This window comes from Nicotiana tabacum, chromosome 22 (genome assembly GCF_000715075.1).
Source record: "Nicotiana tabacum cultivar K326 chromosome 22, ASM71507v2, whole genome shotgun sequence".
NCBI classification, from domain to species: domain Eukaryota; kingdom Viridiplantae; phylum Streptophyta; class Magnoliopsida; order Solanales; family Solanaceae; genus Nicotiana; species Nicotiana tabacum.
Genome location: NC_134101.1, coordinates 150,664,709 through 150,689,892, shown reverse-complemented (window position 1 = coordinate 150,689,892; position 25,184 = coordinate 150,664,709). Strand labels below are relative to the sequence as shown.

The window sequence follows — 25,184 nt, the reverse complement described above, 5'->3', positions numbered from 1 at the left end:
TAAATATTTAAAGTTACAGTATTACATAATTATTACTATATTTTATGATTGTAAAGTTTCTCGTTAACGGTGAAACAAACAGTTTAATATTTAATCACTTTCGAACATAAAATATATTATTTTTTACAACAAACAGGTAAAGAGAGGATAATTATTGCTTAATGAAATAAAATATGAAAATAATGTTTGAAGTCACCCATGGAATTTAAATTTTAAAAAATGTAAAAAAATAAAATAAAATAGTTACCAAACATTTTAGAAGTAGCTATCTCTAAAACGGGAAGAGCAGCTATAAATTTAGGAGTAGTAGCAATTTCTTCTTTAAGCTCTCTTTCAGTACTCCATTGGACCACACCACACAACTATTCCTCATAGCAATGTCGTTAATGGCTTTTCTACTCCGGCGGAAAATACACACAAAACCCCACATTTTTCATCAAACATTACTCTACTCCACGGCACCATCAATAAAGAGTTCCAATAATCAACGAATTGAGAAAATATTGATAGCAAATAGAGGCGAAATTGCTTGTAGAATTATCAGAACCGCTAAAAGATTAGGGATTCGTACTGTCGCAGTTTATAGCGACGCCGATAGAGATAGCTTGCACGTGAAGTCCGCCGATGAGGCTTTTCGAATTGGTCCTCCCCCTGCACGTTTGAGCTATTTGAATTCTTCTGCTATTATCGAAGCTGCTAATCGATCAGGCTCTCAGGTATATGCCTCAACATATATCTCTGATTCTCTTCCTTGATTATGTACCTTATCAGTTGAGTGTGTGAGGACATGATCACTGTCTTCGCATTGAATTATATATAGTTAAAATGATTCTTAAACTTGATGTGATTTTTTTTACACCTTCAATGTTATTTAACATGTCTAGACTCTAGTTTACAGGTTGCTAATAAGAGGTTGTTACATGTTCCTTACTTTGTCCCAATTTATGTGGCATACTTTTGTTTAGCCTGTCCCCAAAAGAATGTCATATTTCCTCATATGGAAACAATTTAACTCTGAATTTACAATTTTACACTTAAGTTAGATGATTCATACACAAATGTCTATGGCTTATTATAGACCACAAGTTTCAAAGTTGTTTCTTTCTTAAACTCCGAGCCCAGTCAAACACCGCTATATAAATTGGGACAGAGGGAGTATTTTGTGGGTGATTTGAGTTTATAAAAGTTAAACTCGTTAAAAATGTACATGCTAATTTCTAGGTGATCTGTTCATTTGGTTGTTCCAGAACTTTATTCTTCAAGCAAGAACTCGATACATTAGTATACTATTGTTTATATGGGATGTCAGTGTAATATATATGCTTCTCATTTCTTATAACTTTTTGGTTGTTCCAGAACTGTATTCTTCAAGCAAGAACTTGATACATTAGTATACTATTGTTTATATGGGATGTCAGTGTGTAATATATATGCTTCTCATTTCTTATAACTTTTGGGGATTGGTAACACATAAACCTGGTTAAAATATCGGATATGAAAGCAATGCACATTTTTTAAACTTTAATGGTGGAGATATACAGCGTTACAAGTCATTATTGTACTTACCAATATACATCTCTAGAAACCACTGACTTACTGTTCTTTTTTAAGAGATATAGGGACAATTCCATGATTATTTTACCTAGCTATACAACTTATGAAAATATTTGACACGTACACCACATTGTACTTGCTCAGTAAGTGTTCCAGATCCAGCTATGACTTGTGTTAACGTTGAATGGGACTAGATGCTAGGCTTTGTCATGCTATGGCATCCACAAACTCTGTTGCTTGGACTCTCCAAAAATGTCCTTGGATGTGTACCGGATCCTCCAAAAGTAGTGCATTTTTTGAGGATCCGACACGGGTGCAGCAGCATTTTTGGAGAGTCTGCGTAACATAGTCCTCAAATATGTTATTTCTTAACTAGAAAACATGGCCTTATGTTATTTCTTAACTAGAAAACATGGCCTTTCTTGGCAAGATTTCAAAAAATCTAGTTAATACAATAAACATACTCATTTCTATGATTTCTGTAGACCTTTTCTTTCCTTGTTCGACTCATGATAATTCCATGTTCCCTGTGGTTCACATATTTAAACTTGTCGTACTTCTAAATTAAACTTTTGGTGGTTAATGTTTTCCAACACATAACCATTCAGAGAGGATCGCTTGTTTATATTTCTGTTTATTTTATAATTAGGCTATCCACCCAGGTTATGGTTTCTTATCTGAAAGTGCCGACTTTGCTCAACTTTGTGAGGATGAGGGTCTCTCGTTTATAGGACCTCCTGCATCTGCAATCCGCGACATGGGTGATAAAAGGTAGAATTCACTGCATTCCACTTGTTTTCATGTTGTGCCTATGTTTTTATCAAGTTAATTCATGCTACAACAGTTTACTCATTCAAATTGCTAGTTCTAATGTTTGAGGGAGATTCAAAGGCATAACTTTGAATTAGGATTATGATTCATCTTAGGAAGTTGCTCATGCCCTTTTCAATTTTAGCAGGAGAAGGAACTGGGTAAAAAGTCTTGTGTAATGGGAAGAACAGAAGATCTGTGTTTGTTTATCTCATTCTTTTGTTTATGAATTTTCAACTTTTTCCCACTTTTGGATTTGGACAATCATGTTTCATCTTGCTTTCTGTTTTTGTACTGATATGGTTGATTTAAATTTTTGAAGGAGCTCGCGATGTAAACTGGCTGCATTAATTAATACTTGAATAGATGGGTAGTAACTGTTTGCACCAGACTCAAATTTGCATCTACGGCAAGCATTTTGGCTATTTAAAGCTTCTAACTGTGACATTTGGATTAACATGATTGCTGTTAGTGTTTGTGCGGGACTGCAATGTTCGTTTATGCTTAGCAGCAAGCCTTAGTGATTGTCTATGCACAGATAATTGGTTTTTAAAATTGATCCAGCCTTAAGCGTGTTTATGGGGGAAGCACCACATTTGCAAAGGTCACGTGTGCACTATACTAACATGGAACATGACAATAATTCTGGCAAGACTTATGAGTAAATTCTAGTCCTATATCACCTGCATGTGAATAATAAGTTCAGCTTTTCCCATTATTGATTAAGCAATTGGCTTAGAGGGTGTCTATATGACAAGGTTAAATCACATTGCATCGACCAACTAGCGTTTTGGCATGCAGCTCTATGAAATGATTTGTCATATGTGTCTTGTCTGTGAGTTCTTATTTGGCTGGGGTTTGACAGCATTACTTTAAATTGATAAGTTTATAGCCTTAATAGCACTGCCAACTGCCAGCCTTTCCATGAAGTTGTACTTTAGCAGTGTCCAGCTGCATTTGGCTGCTGACAACTCATGCTTGTTTCCCTTCTTTCTCTGGATATTTCCTTCAGTGCTTCAAAGAGAATTATGGGTGCAGCTGGGGTTCCACTTGTGCCTGGATATCATGGTGATGAGCAAGATATTGACTTTATGAAGTTGGAAGCAGACAAGATTGGGTATCCTATTTTAATTAAGCCAACCCATGGAGGTGGAGGGAAGGTCTGCCTTCTGTTAACATGCTACTTTTTTTGCTTAAGGAGTGCAAACTTAAGTTCAAGCTTCTGAGTTGTGCGATCCAATCTTATTGTGTACGCCATTACTATTAAAGAATTTAACATAAGAAGAAATCTTATAATGGCAACGAGATAGCTAAAGTATGTCTGAAAAAAGGATCTTGTTTATCTTATTCCATAGTAGAAAGTTACTGTCTGCTAACCTGTTTAATTTCAGGGTATGAGGATTGTTCAGAGTTCGAATGAATTTGCGGATTCATTCTTGGGGGCCCAACGTGAGGCAGCTGCATCATTTGGTATAAGTACGATCCTACTGGAGAAATATATTACTAAACCAAGACACATAGAAGTCCAGGTAGCTCTTTGTTATGTTTTATCGACTGCTTGATATTTCAATTTTTTTTTTCTTGTTAGTGAGATTAAAAGCGAACCCCAACTAGCTTTAGATTGAGGCATATTAGCAGTAGTTGTTGTATTTTCCTGTCTTGCCCTTTTACTTTATCATTATAATTCCAGTTTGCTTTCATTTATATGTTAGATATTTGGGGATAAACAAGGTAATATTATACATCTCTATGAGAGAGATTGCAGTGTGCAGCGAAGACACCAGAAGATAATAGAAGAAGCTCCAGCTGTAAGACTTTTGTTATTTTCTTAATTTCTCTTGAAGTGTCCTAAAAGGTTGACAAGACTTTGTTATCCGCAGCCTAATGTGAGCTCTGACTTCCGCTCCCACCTGGGTCAAGCAGCTGTATCTGCAGCTAAGGTGAGATGAATTTGTCTATTTCGCTGTGCAAATTAAGTGGTCTTATCAATGTTGTCTAGCTTATTGGCTGCTAACTTTTACATGCATTTACTTTTTATTGACTGAAACGGAATTATCTGAAATCCAGAAAATTGTCTGCTTATGCATTAATACATGTGCACGAATCTCAATTACTTAGAACATGACACTGCATCTTGTGGCAAACTTTGGAAATATTAAAGCTAGGAGTAGGAGGTGATATTACCGAGAGGGCTTCATATCAGTTGGTAACAGAAGGCTAGAGTATGTTTAGGCGGTAACAGACGAAGGGCATTTTTGTGTGTATGTTTCTTTTTGATGGGCAGGTGAAGATAAAGTTTTTTGTGATTGAGGGCCATATGCAAATAACTCATTTTTTTACAAATTAAAGCAATGTATTTTAAGGCTAGCAGGGGAAGAAATGGTTGATGGCTTTATTGACTTGAAATACAGACTGTTAAAGCTCATATCACTACACTTCGGATGGGATTATGCTAACTCAGCATCGTGTTACATGATAGTTGCAGTCTTTGTCTAAAACATGGTTGAAGCTTGATATTATAGTAGGGAATTAAGAGCTCAATTTACTGCAAGATTAACCTGCATCCTTGATTAATAACTAGTTTCTTTTTTTTCTTTGCTAAATAGTTTTGTAATCTTTATTTTGTTTTTTACTTTTTACTTGGAAAAGCATCCTACTATGTTGCCACCAGATGACCAATAAGACGAAAATTTCTCAATTTTTCCTCTCTATCATATATTTTCCCTCTCTGACTCTCTCTCTCTCTCTCTCTCTCTTATGTGTAACGCGATGAGTTCCTATACAGATTCTGTTACGGTAAAGTTAATTCTTGATCAATTAGTGTTGTTAGCCTTCTGTTTGGAAGAGATTTGCTGTAGAAAAGCCTCTCATATCATACTATGTTCCTTAGTGTTAACTGTGCAAATCTTTTTTCTATATTGTTCTCAATTGTTTTCCCTATCTGACAGCCCCTCCATTATGTTTGAAGGCAGTTAATTACCATAGTGCAGGAACTGTTGAGTTTATAGTTGATACAGTATCTGGACAATTTTATTTTATGGAGATGAACACCCGTCTTCAGGTACTTTTGTTCTGTCTATTCCTTCCTTTCTAGTTGCAGTGGAGCAGAGGATATAATCACTCTTTGTCAGGTTGAGCATCCTGTTACAGAGATGATTGTTGGTCAAGATCTTGTGGAGTGGCAAATACGTGTTGCAAATGGGGAGCCTCTTCCCTTGACTCAGTCTGAGGTGCCATTTTCAGGTTAGAGTTTACCCTGGTTAGCTTGCTTTATGGTTTTCCAAATTTATTTACAAAGTGGTAGTATCAGGTAGAGTCTTGACCTGGAAATACCAAGACTGCGTACGACTAGGTAGCAAGTAGCATGACAGTAATATATAAAGTTGCCTGTTTACTTCCCTGGAATGTAAAGATGTCTTAAGGAATTGTGGTTCTTGGATGGTAAATTGAAAATTGCTTGGACTCGGAACAATTTTATTCCATTACATACTACAGCATAAAAGTTTTGTTAACATTACCCTGAAGTTAAAGTTGGAGATTGTTTCATAATAGTGAGTGGTGTAGAAAATAATAAGAGATCTTTTTTCTTTCACTTGTATTTTTGGTCTAAAGAGATAATACCATGTCGTATTGATAGTTGGTCAAACTTTGGTGGAAAGCAATGGATGACTCGTGCAAAGTCGCATGCACATCTTGTACTTTTCTTTTTTGCACCAACTTGGGTTTTCTTATGAAATTTCTTGACTTGCATAAAAGGATAAATACTTGAATCAGTACAACAATCACCTGTGCAAGAGGTTTAATTGATACATCAGTATTCTTTTACGAATAAAATAAAATAGCAATTTATGGTTATGTCGTAATATCGATAGCTACTCAAAGGCTCATCTGAATTGAGAAACCGTTTACTGGAAATGATGCCTTGATTAATATAATATCATCTTTGTGACATAAGTAGATCCACTAATGGTCAGTGATGAGCTTAACTTTTGGTGATGTTGACATTTCTCTTGTCTTTAACACCACAAGCCCAATCAAGTACTTAATGCCTTGATTCATATAATATCATCTTTGTAACATAAGTAGATCCGCTAATGGTTGGTGATGAGCTTAACTTTTGGTGGTGTTGACATTTCTATAGTCTTTAACAACACAATCCAAATCGAGTTCTTAACTGACAGAAGGAAACTGTGTTTGATTATAGCAAAAAGTTGTTCTTCCTGTTTAATGTAGTCGATGATGGAAATGATCTGGGAAATTTTCTGTTTCCAACTTGGACTAGCACATATGAGCTTAATATAATAAGTTATTACTTACCAGTGGAATTTCTTCATGAAGAATTGTCTCCGAAGTAAAGTGCTATGGGAAATTCTTTTTATTACTAGAAACAAATATGGGAGTTTAAATTAAAGTTAACCCTAAAGCATACTGGAAAATTCTTAGATGTTAACATTTGTCATTTCTATGCCAGGTCATGCTTTTGAAGCCCGAATTTATGCTGAAAATGTTCCAAAAGGATTTCTTCCAGCAACTGGTGTTCTTCATCGTTATTGTCCTGTTACAGTTACATCAGCAGGTGCAGATTCCATAGTATGAGCATCTTATTTATGAAAAGTTACATAAGGCTCTTTAAGTGGGTTGTCACTGAGGGAACAGGATAGAGCCCTCAACTTCTCAAGAGGGAAACTAGATATTTGAGCAGTTTTTATCTTCTTATCGTATCAACTGCGCTTTGTTCCTTGATTTGTGTAGATTGTTTGTCTAACCCTACTAGCATCTTAAATGTGAAACAAGTTTCCATTTAGAGGGCATGATCCATAGTTGCAAAATTTACAAGCTGATGCATAACTGCTTCCTTGGTGTTGAATAGGAGTAACAGCCACTTGCTACCATTCTCAAATTTCTGAAGATTTTATTGTCTATGAAATGTGTTATATATATATATATGTTAAAAAACATGAATTGCTATATTGAAATCCCATCCGCTCAGAAAAATGTATGCAATGGCTTTCCACGATATCACTGCCTTTTATGTCAAATTGTTATATGGAATCATTTGTCTCAGAATTGACATTGGGTCTCTCTCCCAGCTGGATTTCCTTTTACACTGCCTAGCCAAAGGCTCTTTAACTTGAGGTAGTAGTCAATTACTGCAAGGCCTTTGAAATATCAAGCCAGCTTGTTCAATTTGCTGATGGATATCATAACATATTTACTAAAGCTAGTTGCTATAGTTTAATGAAGTTCTGAGACTAGCCCATTTAGGATTCTCTGCTGATCATCATCTATCAGCTTAATTGCCTTTCTGAATATGCAACTGCTACGTATTGTTAAGCTGTATATTTTGCACTCGCATGACTTTAATACAAAAATGCAGTTAGAGTTGAGACTGGAGTTGTGGAAGGCGACACAGTAAGCATGCATTATGACCCCATGATTGCAAAGCTAGTAGTATGGGGACAAGACCGCCTTGCAGCACTTATAAAAATGAAAGATTGCTTGTCAAAGTTTCAAGTATGATTTTTTTCTTTTGTTCTGACCTATTTTGCCGGTATTGACTCAGATAAATAGTTTATAATCAAGAATACTCTAGTAATTGAGATCTAGTCGTGGTCATTTTTTTTAATGAAGGTTGCAGGTTTACCTACCAATATAGACTTTCTCATTAAGCTTGCCAGCCATAGGGCTTTTCAAAATGGTGAAGTAGAAACTCATTTTATTGAGCGGTACAAGGATGATCTGTTCATAGATGGTGCCACTTCGATATCAGCGCAAGAAGCTGAGAGTGCTGCCAAACATGCCGCATCCATTGTAGCTGCATGCATTTGCCAAAAGGAACTTGCAACATTGAGGGATAAGGCTTTTGGTGAATACTAAAATCTTGTTGTGTTTTGCCAAAGCGTGCTTGGTCCTTACTGCTGATGCAAACTTTATTGATCTGTTCTCGTAAGCAGGAGGCCTCCATTTGTGGTATGGTAATCCTCCATTCAGAGTCCATCATTTTGCTAAGCGAAAAGTGGATCTTGAATGGGAAAATCAATACAATAATAGCGGTTCAGATCTTTTGACAGTCTCCATCACCTATTTGCCAGATGGGAAATACCTAGTTGAGGTAATGGTAATTTCTCTGTTTGATATAATTGAATGATTGTAGTCGAATTTCTTTTTGCCTTTCAATTTTTCCATGTGCCGCAAAATGATCTATATCTTTAGACAGGAGAAAGCAATTCCCCTGGTTTGGAGATCCAAGTGACACAACTAAGCAACAATGACTATAGAGTTGAAGTCAATGGTCTATGCCTGAATGTCTGCTTGGCTGCTTATTCCAAGGTAACACCTTATATTTTAGGTCTTTATTTTCTAGCTGTCCTGGCATACATACTGATTGAAATGCCGCAGAACTATGTTAGGCTGAGGCTGACCAACCTTTCTTCTTTACCAAGCATAGAAATAATCATTCCGAATGCATGACAGAATCCTACTCCCTCAAAAAGGAGCTTATCATACAGCAACAACAACTATGTCTCAGTCCCAAAAGTTGGGATCGGCTATGTGAATCCTCACTGATCACGTTTCTCCATTTAATTCCATCTCAGGCCAACATTATACAGAACAAAAATAAAATTAAAAAGGTGCTTATCATAATATTTGAAAAATTTGCTCGAAAGTTCTTATAAAAATTGGAGTTGTTGGAACGCCTAACATAGCTTGTTCTCCTCCCCCCCCCCCCCCCCAAAAAAAAAAATAGACATACATATGTACATAAATACGAGCAAAATTGGAAGTTTAAGTTAAATTATTTTCATATTTAGAAAGTGGTCATTCTTTTTAGAACTGACTAAAAAGGAAATATGTTCACATAAACTTAACGGAGGGAGTAATTGTTTTCGTGGTAGAAGTACATACTTGCTAAAGAATTGAGATAAAGATGGAAAGCTTGTGTTAATTTGATGAACAAATGCCGGTTAGCCAAGGTATGGATAGGTCAACAAGTAATCTCCTAATCCTACCTACTCTTTATCTCATAACTTGCAAGTCTGCAACAGATTTAAACTCTGAAGTTTCAAGGTTCAAGATTGCAACACATTTCACTGTTGAACTACTTTAATTTGTTAATTCATAGGCTTTACAAGAATTAACTGGTACTCCTAACTTAAATGGCATGCTTTCTATTTTAGGTCGTCTCAAAATGTTCAGATTTCCAATAACATGTTTCCTCTCCCCCCCACAAATTAAAGTTTGTTTTCGAGCTGTCCCAAAAATATGTTCACTTTCCTAGAAGAGAAGCTTTTCGGATGCACTCTTCATTAACTTTACAGTACTTTCTTATCAAAAACGATATGATGGGATCTATCTAAATAATAAGAAAAGGTTCAGATTTGAAAAGTTAACCCATGATCCGTCCATATTCAAGTACAATCTGCCTTAGAAGCCATGTCATATGAAAGTAGAACACCTAAATAGGATGGCGGGTGAGTTTGAAATGTTTATAGGAATATTCCAGATAAATATGAGTGCAGCTCAATTTTAATCCGGCATATTCCAACGTGTTATATTCCAAGTATATTGTGGTCCTTCCAAATACTTTTCGGAACTGCTTGTTCTCACTTTCCCCTCAATTATAAAGAGACCATTTGAGGATTGTAATCATTCTCAGATTTATCGTCCAGTGCTATATCATATTAGTAATATTAGTAGGAATAGCAGTAATTTAACAACCAACAAAATGACTGTCATTATTTATTTCATATTGATGAAGCAGAAAAACATTCAAATGTGTAGTCACATAGTATTGGACAATTTTTGGATCCTCAATATCCAGTTATCCATAACAGTGTAGATGTTTTAACCAGTGTGTTATTTAAAAGCCATCTTTTTAGGCGATGAGTGATGAAGCGATGTGAAGCGAGGGATTATCACTTCATTTACGAAGCCACATGCTTCATAGAATTGTGTGCTTTGAACGGTGACACATGATGTGATCCCAATGAGTAGCTGTTGGTTCTTTGATTCTCAATGCTGAGAAGTTGGATTAATAGATGCTAAATTTAATCATTATAGTACTGCATTTGTATTAGTTATTTTTTAATGTTGTATTAGTTATTTTTAGTGTGCGTTTAACTTCTTACTTTTTGCTTCAAGCCCCATGGACTTGTTGCCTTTTTGCGGTTTTTCACTTTTAAAAAGAGTGGGTTCAACACCACTTCCCATCTAGTCTAACCAATAAAAAAGGGAAAAAGAAGAGATAAGGATTAACCTTCTAGTGATCCCAGGTGTAGATTTTTTTTCCAGGGAGAGTTAATATGATGTTAGTTAGTCCACTAAATACATTTTGGACTAAAGATAAAAGGGTTTGAATATCTTTAGCACATTTTATCTTGGTTCATGAGAATTTGATGCCCCTTGATGGAGAGTGGAGTGGTTGCTATTTGAAAGAACTTGATCAATATTGAATTAGCCAAACTTCCATTTTTGCAGGATCAAATTGAGCATATTCACATCTGGCAGGGCAACTGCCAGCATCACTTCAAACAAAGGATGGGCCTTGAAATCTGTGATGATGATGAAACAATAGACAAGCCTGCTCGCATGGCAACATCTTATCCTTCTGGCACAGTGGTTGCACCCATGGCTGGTCTACTGGTTAAAGTTTTGGTGGAGGATGGGGAGAAGGTTCAGGAGGGGCAACCTTTGTTGGTATTAGAAGCAATGAAGATGGAGGTTTGTATATCACAACTGCAACTTAAGATTAGAATCTCCTGAGTGCTTTAATTGTTTTGGCTGGTTTTAATTTATCACTTCCGCTTCTCTTTACATTGTCTATGAGTAGCATGTCGTGAAGGCACCATCTAATGGTTATGTAAGAGGGCTCGAAGTTAAAGTGGGCCAATCGGTCCAAGATGGTGTTAAACTCTTGGCTATCAAGGTTAGTCTTCTCTTTTAAGATTCATGGCCTAGGTTTTGCATTTACATTTCATAAATATTGCATAAATCATCTCAAACATTGGGAACACACATCAGGCTGTTATGGCATTTTCAACATTCTGGACATCAAGCAAAACTAGGATATATATGCAGAAAATGCTAGATATTCTGCATTTTTATTGATGAATGAATTTCTTGAAGAGAATTGAGCACCTGCATACTTTTATCCTGATAACTGGTAACATAACAAAGCCACAGAAGAAGTGGCTTTGGCAAAGCAAAAGGGAAGTGTGTGTGTGTGTGTATATATATATATATATATATATATATATATATGCACGAATACACACACACACACTTTCTTGATGTGCTTAGCCAAAAATATCCATGCACATGATTCAGCATGTTTAGGTGGATTGTCTACTTTACACAACAAAAGTGAGAACAGTGTTCTTAATCTATTTACGTACCTTTCTCTGCCCAATCAACAAATACTATGATTCATAATATTACTCCAGAAAAAGGTCAAAACATCACTTTGAAGACCTGCAAAATTTGAGTCAACCAGAGCTAGCTCCTTGTACCTAATGTCTTTTCTGTTTTCAGGCTCACCTCGTATTTTACCAGAGCTAGCTCCTTTTATCAAATTGTCTTTTCTGTTGTTAGTCTCACCTCGTTTTTTACCTCTTTGTGTTAACCAAGCTCATTATTGTCCTTAACACTGATGTCTTGCATCTCTGTTTGGTGGCCACTACTAATCCTTTTGGTCCCCTGTTGATTTTACAAAACAGATATCTTAAGACTAGTGCAGTCTTTTCTCTCTTGTGAAGAAGTATGTTTGTTAGAATTGACATTCTTTCATGTTACTTCAATATCATAACTATATCAGCATATAATGATGAAAGGATATGCTGAATTAGTTGTTCTAATCTTGGACAGGACTAAAATTTATCAAGAGGCGGTGACAACATCATCCTAGACAAACTGTATATATGACCTTCCTATGAGGACTGTACATAGGTATAAGAAGAAAAACATTGACGTTTATAAGAAAGAGGAATAACAACATTGATATGTAAACATCTTGGAGTTTCGTCTACTGTACTTCAAATATGCTTACCTGTAAAATAGAATCTTTCCAGCTCAAAAATTGTCTGGATTAGTGATAGATGATCAATGGTTGCTCATTCATTGCTAAGATATAAGTTGTTCTTTATGATTAGTTCCGAAGGTATTTTCTGAGTATTGCAAGAAAAAGGTGTGCTTTGCTTCATCTTTTTTCTCCTGCTCTTCTGTCATTTTACGTCATTATGATGCTTAGTTCATTTCCTCTTTAGTTTTGAATTCATTAGTGGAACTATTCCATGGAAGAATACTGTGGTTTTGCTGTCTTGCTGTTTGGAGACTCCACTTTTGACAAACAATGTAATCATAATAGTTCTATCCCAATTCAGACACATCTATGCAGCTTGTATTCTTATTCTCCTTGTAACTTTTGGATATTCTCCTAAGCACTACGTCTTTCTGTTTCATTTCTTTGATCTATGTGCATTTTGGTGTCGAGTGTGTAAGGACAACGAAACCCAATGAGATAGTATAAAATAATCATGGAAGGTTTGCAGGTGTTCATAATAAGTTCTCTATGGATTTTGACTTGAGAAATACCCAGATGCTAATGAAAGACAGAAAAACATGAGAAACAAGCGTTGTGCTACGATAACCTCCAAAGGTGCGCTTGGTCTTGACGGAGAGCCTAGTAAGGGTCCTTATGAGAAGGGAAGTGTTACAATGACACATAAAAGGATATGTTCTCTCATGGTTATCGAACAAGTGATGGGAAACTAGCACAATGAATTCACTAACTAAGGAACACAATTAACACATGTTGTGGAGGTGTAAAGAAAAAATACACATTTGTTATGAGCTGGACATGCTTCTGCTATATTAACTCCCAACTGCAATACACGACCACGTCACGTGCAACCACAATACTAGGAACAAAGTGAGCTACTTACTGCAGGATGTCCCAAGTGGACACGAAAGTATACTAATATGGCGACACAAGTTCTTCCTATGATGGGGATGCGAGGATCTGAATTTTTTTCTGAGAGACTTTATGCACACGGTGAACATTCTGATTGACATGCACTGATATGATAGGTGCTAAGGTATGCTCTTATGTTACTAGACAGTGAGAAGGTTTGATGATGATACTCGCAAGAGAGTAGAGTGACTGTTAAAACCATAGAAACCATATACACCAGTGAGAAAAAGAGTGACTCGAGAAGGATCGCAACACTGGGATGCTTTACATGAAACTTGACACCACATAGGTAAACTTTACGATGGTGCATGCATAGGAACAAGTTGGCAGATGTTGTCCATTTAAATAAAATATCCTGTAAGAAATTCATCAGGTACAGTCCCTTGATAAGAATTTAGGAAAAGTAAGTGGGAAGTATTAATCCTAGAGTCATAACTCCATTTAAGGACACAATTATAGAACTTAATTCCACAAGAATGTAAATAAGATGATTTGTAATAGAGTGGATTCACGAATAATGCATCTCGCTCAAAGAGTCGATACATGCGATGTTTTGTTATTCAACACCTTGTTAAGACCATGTTTATGAGAATTCATCAATATGGATGTACATATACAACGAGTAGAAATTTTAATTTGACTCACTTAATGACTTTAGGTTGATAGGGCAATAGCTTAATCGATACCCCTCAACTCTACATCCATAACGTACGTAGGTAACATACTGATATACTACATGATCTGGTGGTGCAGAGACATTAATAGGAACAAGGGTACTCCCCTTATCAACAAGTTCTACCAATCTCTCCATGGCTCGATACATTCTTCTAACAAACTCTTGGGCAACCTCTCCCAGATTCAATGGTGGGGTCATTCCCTCCTTACTGCTTCCATAATCATGAATTTCTCATCTTGATATTAAGACATAGACTGGAAATTAACTCCCTATCTTGAGCTCTACTGCACGATTTGGAGTATCAAAGAAGGGTGAAATTCCTAAATATCCGAATAGCCTCAAACTTATAGATGTGGTCGACTACACACCGATAAGAAGGACTCTACTAGACACGGCTCCGAGACATCCCCGGACACTTTAAAACCTTAGGCTCTGATACCAAGTTTGTCACGCCCTAAAATCCGAGGAGCGCGAACGGCGCTCAACCTAGTACACCCGACTGAGCAAGCCTGTTAGGTTTCATACTACCCAAATTCGTCTTTGAATAAAAAGGAAATTTACACCATTAATCAAATTCTATAAACATGTCATTAACAATTTCCATTTCATTTCCATTAGCAACTTCGTTCACAATTTTGAAGATATTACAAGTTTTATACATCATTGCCAAACATCAATATTTTTACTTTAATTCCAATACCCGACACTACCCACAACCTGTCTACGGAGCCTCTAAATACAACTGAAGAGTAATATGGAAATGCCGGCAACAAGGCTCCGGCTATACCTCAAAATACAAAGTACATGATAAACAACGATACAGGACCCCAGAATGAAGTGGGGCTCACCAAGTCAGTTGAAAGGAAGATGCATCCCTAGCTGCGACCAACACTGCCTGCTATGGAACCACCTACATCCATTTAAAGATGTAGCGCCCCCGGCAAAAGGGACATTAGTGCCGTCGAATAAAACTAGTATGTATAACTAAATACCATCTCATTAGAAAGAAAAACCATACAAGAACAAAGAAATCATAAGGATTCAACAAAAAGCTTTAAACAATCACCACGTCATCAATTAAAAGGAATCACATAGCTTTCTCATAATTTCCATACCTCTAGGTTGGGACATTTCAAAACTTTTCATCATCATTCACAATACCACCGCTTTATTGCGTAGAGTCCGATCATGGCTCGATCGGCTAAGCCGCCTCATTTGAGACTTTACCTCAATCACTATTTCATTATCACTTTTCGGCTTCAATATCAACACATTACTACCATGTGTGTAGCATGGTGTCCGATCACGGCCCGATCAACTAAGCCGTCTTACCAAGACGTTACCTCAATCACAATTTTATTCTCACTCTTCGATTTTAATATCAGCACAATACCACCATGTGTGTAGCATGGCGTCCGATCACGGCTCGATCGGCTAAGCCGTCTTGCCAAGACATTACCCTTTTCCATTAACCATCTCACTTCAATATTTGTTTCACATATATTAGTTCATCGGCACTTGGAGCCACAATTATCTCATCATGCTTGACACTATGCCACATTTCATAATTCGAGATATTTTTCCCCTTATTTAACATCAATATCAATTTCAACAACAAGCCATTCAATCCAAGATGTCAAGTACACATGAGAGGAATCATGAATCATGGGCATATACAATATTTCAGAAATCATACACCTCAAGTTCATTAGCAATGGAACTTTAAACACAAAGGATTCTTCCAAAAAGGAGGGGACACACCAAACCACAATAGAAACACACATCAAAGGCATAAATTGTGTACAAAGCCTTTAGGGCACTTTATTATTGAAGTCGTTTATGAAAAGTAGAGTCAAGGCTCATTTCATAATCCATTTCTTATTTTCTCATGTCATAGGCATCACCAGGCCCAATTATAACTCAAGTTCTCGACACTTTGGCCACACTCTATTTCCCAAATTCATTTGACTTATTCCAAACATCTTTATACCTAGAGGATTTCACATAGTTTGGCATAACAATCTTAGTTTTAAATCTTGATTTGAAGTCTGGGCGTTTCAACACATGATTCATATTATTCGCACATCTTAAAATTATCAAGGATAGCACATTGATCACATTGAGGCTCACCTTTCACGTATACCTAATTGCAAAACCAATTCATGTGAAATAACAATCAATACATCAATCCAATTTTAGTCTTTCAGCATTTGCACAAACACCAACGGAGCTCAATTTCTAAGAAGAGGGGTTTTTAGCCATACATACCTCAAAGAGCTTTTCCTTAAGTCACTACAACGTTCCAGAAATTCTAACAATCCCAATCTCGTAGATGAAGAACATGTGATTGGGTTCTTTGATTCTTGAAGACTTGAGCAAGAGATGTGTGATTATGAAGCTAGGCTCCTTCTCTCTCTTTCTCTCTCCATATGCCCTCAATTCTCTCTAAAATCAGTAGAAAATGACCCCAAATGAAGCCCCAAAGACTATATATTAAAATGGGTTCGGGTTATAAAAATAGGAAAAATAAGCCTCCGAATTCGGGTCTGCGATCGCAGAATGGACCGCAAAACAAGAATGTGGGCCGTAGAATGCATCGCGAATTAGGTGCCCAAAACTGGACAACATTGGCCCAATCTGCGACAGATCTGCGATCGCAGAGCAAAAAAATGACATATTTGCGATCGCATATTCGACACAGGATCGCATTTTTCCAGCCTTTGGTAATTTGATCATAACTTTGTGTAGGAATGTCCAAATGACAAATGGTTTGAAGCGTTGGAAACTAGTCTCGAAGAACTATTATTTGATAGGTTTTTTATCACATAAAACCTTATATATATATATATATAGATATGCTCGTTCAAATTAGGGACTTGTGCGAACTCATTTGGAATTTTAGCCTATTGTGAAATTTTCCAATTTGACTTAGACTTTGGCCCTTCCTTGGAGCCCAAATTACTTACCATAAGACTTTTACACTTATTTACCAAATCCAATTGATACCCATCATGTTAATAGCACATAAAAATATTATAATTAGCCTACCTGGCACTACGAAATTCTAAATTACTTAGTGAAATTTTCTGGGGCCTTACAAGCTCGGTGAGTGGACTTCATTAATTGTAGTTCGAGAAATTCGGATGGGGAGGTCAACTAGTGTGGGTCGCAACTGAGGGTGCTGATTTTCAGGTCAAAGTGTATCCCCGCAGGCTAAACTTGAGCAGAGTTCGATCTGGGCCAATGACTCGAGTGATAAATCGATAGAGAAGATGGTAGAGTTGGAGAAGGCCGTCGAGGCCAGGATGGCATCTTCGGCAAGGATGGCATCATCGGAGGAGGTTATCCGCGTCCTCGGATATGGACGGGCGAGGATACCGAATGTTGATTCGGGCGCGGTCGCCGAATGTGAATTCGGGCGAGGAGACCGAATGTTGATTTGGGCGAGGTCGATAAATGTGATTTCGGGCAGGGTCGCCGAATGTGAATTTGAATTCGGGAGAGGAGACCGAATGATGATTCGGGTAAGGTCGTCGAATATAAATTCGGGCAGGGTCACCGAATGTGAATTCAGACGGGATCACAGAATGTGAATTCGGGCGGGGTCGCCGAATGTGAATTCGGGCGGGGTCGCCGAATGTGAATTCGGGCGGGGTCGCCGAATGTGAATTCGGGCGGGGTCGCCGAATGTGAATTCAGACGAGGAGACTGAATGTAAATTCGGGAGAGACCGCCAAATATGAATTCGGGAGAGATCGCAGAATGTTGATTCAGGCGAGGCTGCCGAGTGTTGATTCGGGCGAGGCCGAAGGTTGATTCAAGCGAGGCCGAAGGTTGATTCGGACGAGGCCGAAGTTGATTTGGACGAGGCCGGAGGTTGATTCGGTGAGGTCCGAGGTTGATTCGGCGAGGTCAGAGGTTGATTCGGACGAGGTCGAAGGTTGATTCGGACGAGGCCGATGTTGATTCGGATGAGGCCGAAGTTGTTTCGGCGAGGCCGAAGTTGATTCAGACGAGGCCAAAGGTTGATTCGGACGAGGCTGAAGGTTGATTTCGACGAGGCCGAAGTTTGATTCGGACGAGGCCGAAGTTTGATTCGGACGAGGCCTAAGTTTATTCTTCTTTTTGGCGATGGCCCTTGGCCATAGGGGTGTTATTTTAAGCGGGTCGAAATGTTAACCTGTCGTGGTTCGAACGAGGTCGAACTCTTCTTCTTGGCTATGGCCCTTGACCGTAGGGGTGTTATTTCGAGCTGGTCGAAATGTTAACCCATCATGGTTCGAACGAGGTCGAATCTCTTTGGAGCTGGCCCTTGGCCGTAGGGGTATTATTTTGAGCTGATCAAAATGTTAACCCATCGTGGTTCGAACGAGGTCGAACTATTCTTCTTGGCGATATCCCTTGGCCGTAGGGGTGTTATTTCGAGCTGGTCGAAATGTTAAGCCGTCATGGTTCGAACGAAGTCGAACTCTTCTCTTTGGCGCTGGCCCATGGCCGTAGGGGTGTTATTTCGAGCTGATGTCAAAATGTTAACCCGTCGTGGTTCAAACGAGGTCGAACTCTTCTTTTTAGAGATAACCCTTGGTCGTAGGGGTGTTATTTCGAGCTAGTCGAAATGTTAACCCATCGTGGTTCGAACGAGGTCGAACTCTGCTCTTTGGTGATGGCCCTTGGCCGTATGGGTGTTATTTCGAGCTGACGTCGAAATGTTAACCCGTCGTGGTTCGAATGAGGTCGAACTCTTCTTTTTGGCGATGGCCCTTGGCCGTAGGGGTGTTATTTCGAGCTGACATCAAAATGTTAACCTGTTGTAATTCGAATAAGGTCGAACTCCTCTCTTTGGCGAATCATAGGCTACCATATTGTCTGTAGACATCGGAGCGGATCTTTGCATACTCGATTTTTTTTTGGAGAGTTTCGGGTGTCCTCTGGGGGAGTCCCAGTTTCGTTTAACCTCTGTGTTTCCTGGGTGAGTCGCAGTTCGTTTAATTCCTGCTTCTATTCCACTTACAGAAATAGTCAGTTAAAACAAAATGAAAGCATTCGTTACCTCGATTTGATCGGTCGACGAGTAGAGGAGTGACCACGTTCCCTTTTCCGGTTATGTTTTTAAATGTAAACTGAAGGAACTTGATTTAAAAGATATACAACCTCTAGAAATTAATGTCGCTAAGAACAGAACTCAAATGAAAGAAAGGATCTATATGGGTGATCCAACTAATTGAGATTAACAAAAAATTATTTTGTTCCTGCACTAAGATTATGTCCATTTGTTTACCAAAACGTGTTTGGTCTAATTAGAGAATTGCATGTCGGTTGGAAGCCAGAAACCTTGAGCTTGTCTATAAATTTTTCAAGTTTGCATTTGTAACGAAAGGGTGACGCTACAACGAGTAGAAAGTGGAACTAGAATTGAATTTAGATTTAGAGGAAATTAAAATTTTAACTAGAAAATCCTCACAAACGGTGCCAAATTATTTGAGCAAAAAAGTATGAGACATTTTTTGTTAAACTGATTAAACAAGAAGATGGAGGGTAAATCCTAGTTAAGGATAATTAATTCTAGATCCGAAATGAATAATATGAATAGAAAAATATTGCCGAGTATAAATGCTGGCAGTGATTATGGCCAGATTTAATAGCATAAAGAGAGATGCATTAAATAACATTAAATGACAATAAAATATAAATAAAGAAAAAGATTCACCCAATCTTGAGTGAACGAATTCTCTTTTATTTGATAAAGATGAATGATAACAAATAAAAGAACCTTAGGACCCTTTTTGGATCTGATGAAGGTCTGGGATCACATATCCTCTAATCTCTTTAGAGAGATATATTTACATATTTTAGAGAGAGGGAGAGGGTGAGAGAGAGCCCCCTTTTGGGAAGTCTTCTCACCTATTTATAATGGTTATCCATAGAAAATCCTAAAAAAGCACAATTAGAGGATTGAATTGTAAACTAGCTGTTTCATCACTGTTTCAAGCAAACTAGCTGTTTCATTACTGCCTGACCTCGGCCTTATTGATGACTGTCCAACCTCGGCCTTATTGATGACTGTCCGACCTCGACCTTACTGTCTCCGCGTGTCGAATTTCTCTGATTTGGTTTTGACCCATATAATATTAGTTCTAAAAAATTCATTGAATATGTATAAAATTTTAATTTGGAACTCAATAACTTAAAAGATTATAATTACGAATTCATAAGGCTCAAATCGTGGCTCCGCCTCTGGTTATACTCCGATGTCATGTGTGTCAAAACGGCTCTAGACCTGCCAAAAGGGGAAGTTTCTAATTTTCGTTTTCTTCCTTTAGACATTATATTTTTGCTTTGTCGTTTTCTTTGTTTTTCTTTATACAATGGTTCTTATTAGTGAAAGGTTTTTATTGTTCTCCATCGAATAAAAAGTGATTTGCCACTTATTGTACCGAACTCTCAACCCTTATGTTGGAAGTATAGATGCTTTACCATACGTCCTCGTTACTCATCTACATGAGGTTTCTTAGTTTCACAGTTAACCTTTTTCTCTTCCTTTATCCTTTTCCCATTTGGCACTATAGTGGAGAAAGAATTTAGAACGTATTAATATAGGCTTGTAATCATTTTCCCTTTTTCACTTACTATAGGATTCGCCTACCTACTAATACATGTATTTAGTTGGAAATAAATTAATGCCGCGTAGCAAAATATTGGATTCCGAAAGCTATCAGGACGTCTTTAGCTCCTACGAATATAATCGATAAATCTATGAAATGGTAATTTTTATTATTATTATTATTATTATTATTATTATTATTATTATTATTATTTTGGTAATTAACATGACCGAGTAGTATGACCTTATTTTAATTATCTTTGAGTTCAATTTACTAATCCTTCCCTGATTCCTTATTTTGCCCAAGTACCAACTAGAGGTAACTTGCAGGCTTCTTTTCTCACAACACGAATGGATGATTAATCCGCAGTTTAAAGGATATGTGATTTAATTTAACACAAATAATCTAAGAACAACAAGTAATTGAATTAAAGGAAAACAAAAAAAAAATCAAACCAAACGCGATGGATAATTAAGCCTGTTTTTATGATGAACACTGAAAGTTGGTTCCGATCAAACCTACGGAAACGGGCTCGGTTGCAACTAAATAAATAAGCAGCTGAAGAACACTTTGAACAGTAATTAGAGAACCAAAATTAATTTTATTGCTTTGGTATGCGTGCCAACAATGAGTGAAAAATGAACAAATTGTCCCATTTATATAGTAGGAGAGTTTCAATCCTAGTACAAGTCTAAATAAGGTAAAAATCTTTCTCTTCTAGTAAATCACGATACACAGTCGACATCAGCCGAGATTTGTGCCGTAATATCCGGTTGAGGACGGATATTTCGGTCCCTCGTTTGTCCTTTCTTACCGTCTTTCCTTTAGCCTCGACTCTTCGTTTTGCCCATGCTCGATTCCTTTCATGTTCGGCCATGTTCGAATTTTGGTGCATCATTCATCCCCGAGCTCTGGTCTGGGGAACCCTCGGTTGTACCCGAGCCTGCAATGAACCATGTCATCTCCTATTTCTTCATCGAAAAATTGGGGTAACTTTATCCCCGATTTTATCCGTACACAGATAGTTTTCTCACTTTTAAGAGAGTAGATTTGTAGAAACGACGAGAAGTGATTAATTGAGCCTGGTTCCTTTCTTCGTACGCCAGAAGCGAGTTGACAAGTCGTCAAAACATCCCAGCAGTCACGTCATTTTGACTTCGGACACGTGTCAGCTGCCGGTTGACCATCCTCGGTAGGCTCCGAGTGCAAAACGTCACACATTTATTAATTCTTTCCTATAAAAGCTCCGGTTTCCTTTTTTCACTTTTTTACTTTATGAATTCGAATCTTCTTGAGTTACCCTCAAATTTTTTACTTGTCCATCACTCCTTTAAATCTTCACAAATTGTTCTCCACATATTTATTTCTTCATATTTAATCTTTAAATCTTCAAATCTTCATTCCAGATCTTCAAATCTTCGTATCAACCTTCAAAACTTCATACCAACTTTCAAGCCTTCATATTCTCAGGCCGAGATGGCAAAAACCTCAAAATCAGTGCCTCAAAACTCTACCCTGGCCGCAGACACCAATGAGACTATTCTGGTAGTGGTCCCGGAACTTCCTGTCAAAGAGTTTATTCGGAGGCTGCTCCATAGATAACGACTTTAAGGTCGAAAAAGCAACAAAGAGATCGAGCTGAGGAGGAGAGGAGGCGTGGAGGTATATCTGCTCCATTACCGAGGAAACTCTCTAAGCGGTTCCACGAGGATTCCAAATGGGAGGGTAAGGACGTGGTTGTTCCCGGTCCTAATAATGACACCATGACGCATATGGAGGGATACTTAAGCATTTATACTTATCTCTTCACGCTCGGTCCGATGGACACGGTGGTCCTTGACTTTTGTAAGAGGAACGAGGTCTACCTCGGGCAGATCTACCCATCCTTTTGGAGGATAGTGACCCTCCTCTATCACTTTTCCAATAACATGGAGGAGCCCCGGTTTACGATCGACCATCTGCTCGATTACTATAGCCCCCGAATCTTCCGAGAGTGGTTGATCAAGCTTGCCCGATGGGCAAAGAAAGCTCCCTTCTCAAGCATCGATGAGGACAGTGACCGAGGTTGGTAGGGAGGTTTGTTCGGATAACCGAAGACCTCATTCCCTCCGAGTTCCTACCGTTCCCTGAGAAGTGAATGTCACACCTCCTTTTTCCCGAAAGGGGACATAAGGGAATTTTTCAAATTAAAGTAACAATAATAGAAATAGGATTATTTATTTAAATTCAGAGTCGCCACTTGGGATAATTTATGGTGTCCCAAATCACCGGATTATTTTAAATCCCAAATTGAGAAACGTTTGTCTCTTATTTATGGTCTGTGAACACAGAAGACCAGGTAAGGAATTTTGTTAACCTAGGAGAAGGTGTTAGGCATTCCCAGGTTCCGTGGTTTTAGCACGGTCGCTTTAATCATATACATGACTTATTAAATTATTTGAATTTTGTATTTCGGAACCTATGCACATTTTCCTTTTTACCGCTTTAAATTAAGAAATTAACCTGAAACGAGTCATGCGTACGTGTACTCATTTCGTTCGACACGTCAAGAATCACGTCACGCGTATGTGTACATAATTAATCACGCTTTGCTAATATTAAGAAAGTTTGGCCGAAGTTTCACGAACGCATACCTTGATTTATTTTGAAAAAATTATAATTATGTCATGCGAACGTGTATACAATCACAATAATGCATTAAATGTGCGCCTAAGAGCATTTCTACAAATATTCATTTTAGAAGTCGTAATCGTGTTACGCGGATGTGTACACAATTACAATGATTTGATTTGCTTAGGAGTGCGCTTAAAGCATTTGACGAATTAAGACTTATTCTTTCCCTAATTTAGGAATCAATATGAGGCCACAGAGTTATGGATAAAATGATTGTGAGGGAAATTATGTAATCACGAGATAGAATAAAAGTTGTGAACAATTCTAATATATCTTTTAAAAGAAGAGGAAAGTCTTGGATAATATATTTTAGAATTAGTAGAATGGAAGCCAAAATATAATCAAGATTACGTACTCCAAATCTTCTATAAGTCTTTTGTTTAATTTAAAGGTAACAAATCCGATTATTTTATGGCTTAGACTACCTAATAAAGTTCTCAATATATTTTCTTGCTTCCAATTTTCAGCTACTTATATGCCCGCAATCTAAAAAAAATAGATCTATTCTAAACACTCAACATTCAAATGAATCTGAAATTTGCTTCAATAGTTAATATTAAGCGACTTGCCGTACTATCTCAATTTCACTGAATTTAAATATGCCATACCCACTCCCCATTATAATAACTAATCATATCTACAATATTCATTAAAACAGTATGATCCAAATGCACATTTAAACTAACCAAAACAAATGGAAACAACAACATATTATGGAAAAATAAAATATCCCAAAGTAATATAAAAGAAATAATGACAAGAGTAAGAAAGGGAACCTTCACACTGACTTAGTTTTCCAAAACAAAAAAATGAGCCTATAATGATCTGGCCGGTCGTTTTAAGAATTAACGCCCTGATTCCCTATTAACTGCATTCCCCGAGTTTGTTCTGCTATTGTGAGTTGCCGGGAGGATTTATTTGGAGTTTCGGAGAGTTTTGGGATACTTAGTCCCTAAATGAGAGTTTCAGTTGTAGAATTTGTGCCGTAGTCGGAGCAGTGTGAAGACGAACTCGGAATGGAATTCCGATAGGTCCGTTAGCTCTGTTGGGTGATTTCGAGCTTAAGGGCGTGTTCGGATTATGTTTTTGAGGTCCGTAGCTAATTTAGGCTTGAAATACCGAAAGTTAAATTTTTGAAGTTGGAATTCCAAAAGTTGGAGTAGCTCCGTAGTGTTGAATGTGAAGTGTGTGCAAAATTTCAAGTCATTCGGACGAGGTTTGATAGACTTTTTGATCGAAAGCATAATTCGAGAGTTTTTGAAGTTTTTCGGCTTGAATCCGATGTTAATTGGTTGATTCGATGTTGTTTTAGGTGTTTTGAGGATTGGTATAAGTTTGGATAGTGGTATATGACTTGTTTGTGCTTTTGGTTGAGGTCCTAGGGGCCTCAGTATGATTTCGGATAATTGACAAAAAGTTAGGAAATTGTAGTTGCAGCTGAAGTTTATGGCTGCTGTCATAACCGCATCTGCGGTTGAGAGGCCGCAGGTGCGACTCCCACAGATGCAAAATCAATCCGCAAAAGCGGCCAAGAGGAAGAAGAGCTGAAACCATAAAAGCGAAAGATGTACCACACCTGCGTGACAGTAGATGCAGATTCTGGGTCGCAGGTGCGGCGAAGGGAATTTAAGTGGGAATCGCAGAAGCGGCCTCGCAGATGCGGAAATTGTACCGCAGATGCGGATTTGCTGGGCAGGAAATAAAATTTTTGAGGATTTAGTTTCAAAAGTTATAAAATTGATTTGAAGCTCGGGAGAGGGCAATTTTGGGAGGATTTTGAAGAGGAAATCAGCGGGTAACGATTCCTAATCCCTTTCTAGTTGTATTCCTATAATCTAGTCTTAGTTTTGTCATTTAATTTCGGATTTGGGATGAAAATTGGGAAAAAATTTGGAGAAAG

General features: G+C 37.7%; 1 protein-coding gene across 1 annotated transcript; it reads left to right on the top strand.

Moving 5' to 3' along the window:
* Positions 1-309: 309 nt before the first annotated feature.
* On the top strand, positions 310-12,562 carry LOC107782261 (methylcrotonoyl-CoA carboxylase subunit alpha, mitochondrial). Its single transcript, XM_016603127.2, has 16 exons — positions 310-716; positions 2,204-2,325; positions 3,377-3,524; positions 3,756-3,893; positions 4,077-4,172; positions 4,245-4,304; positions 5,333-5,425; positions 5,496-5,607; positions 6,836-6,940; positions 7,742-7,878; positions 7,996-8,230; positions 8,319-8,476; positions 8,578-8,694; positions 10,843-11,085; positions 11,195-11,290; positions 12,229-12,562. Exons 1-16 carry the CDS (start codon positions 378-380, stop codon positions 12,232-12,234), a joined length of 2,205 nt encoding a protein of 734 aa, XP_016458613.2. The 5' UTR covers positions 310-377; the 3' UTR covers positions 12,235-12,562.
* The last annotated feature ends 12,622 nt before the right edge of the window (positions 12,563-25,184 follow it).

Bases quoted from the DNA above. Each gene is read 5' to 3' on its own strand.
- LOC107782261 (XM_016603127.2), top strand. From the start codon at position 378: ATGTCGTTAATGGCTTTTCTACTCCGGCGGAAAATACACACAAAACCC. The intron at 4,305-5,332 runs GTGAGATGAATT...TTATGTTTGAAG, and splicing joins CAGCTGTATCTGCAGCTAAG to GCAGTTAATTACCATAGTGC. The intron at 8,695-10,842 runs GTAACACCTTAT...CCATTTTTGCAG, and splicing joins GCTTGGCTGCTTATTCCAAG to GATCAAATTGAGCATATTCA.